This window comes from Dipodomys ordii, unplaced genomic scaffold (assembly GCF_000151885.1).
Source record: "Dipodomys ordii isolate 6190 unplaced genomic scaffold, Dord_2.0 Scaffold69, whole genome shotgun sequence".
Classification (NCBI taxonomy): Eukaryota; Metazoa; Chordata; class Mammalia; order Rodentia; family Heteromyidae; genus Dipodomys; species Dipodomys ordii.
In genome coordinates this window covers 2,415,850-2,416,310 of record NW_012267285.1, presented here as the reverse complement: position 1 = coordinate 2,416,310, position 461 = coordinate 2,415,850, and the positions used below count along the sequence as shown (strand labels likewise).

The window sequence follows — 461 nt, the reverse complement described above, 5'->3', positions numbered from 1 at the left end:
CTCAGGCCCGCCAGCACGCGCCCCCAGGCCCGCACCTGCAGCCGCTCCACCAGCTCCCTTTCTTCTTTCTTCTGCACAAACTGGGTGACCCAGTCAGGCTCCCCGGCGGGCCTCGGGGTGCCGGGGGGCTCCTGGCTGGAAGACGAGGGGCTGGAGGCGGCGGTGGCCCCGCAGCGGAGGAGACGCGCTTCCTCCTGCCGCTGCTCCTCCTCGAAGTCCCGCAGCCACGTGAGGGCGCCACAGATGAGACTCAAGGACTTCCCCTGCCACGAGACGCCACGTCACCCGCCACCACCCCACGGAACGGAAGGGCAGGGGCCACAGGAAGGGGAGATGGAAGAAATAACTGCATCCTAAAGAGAGGCTTTGAAATCACACGGCTCACTGCGTGCAAAGGAATTTAAAGTGATTATGGAGAAGGAGCTATAAACGTGCGCAGGGATAGGAGGGGGGGAAACGGG

General features: G+C 64.2%; 1 protein-coding gene across 1 annotated transcript in view; it reads right to left on the bottom strand.

Annotated features, from left to right (window-relative positions):
- Positions 1-461, bottom strand: part of Ddx11 (DEAD/H (Asp-Glu-Ala-Asp/His) box helicase 11) — a 10,292-nt gene that overhangs the window by 8,699 nt on the left and 1,132 nt on the right. The window contains exon 2 of the mRNA XM_013023612.1: positions 19-263. Within this exon, the coding sequence (XP_012879066.1) occupies positions 19-263 (245 nt within the window). The remainder of the gene's footprint in view (positions 1-18; positions 264-461) is intronic.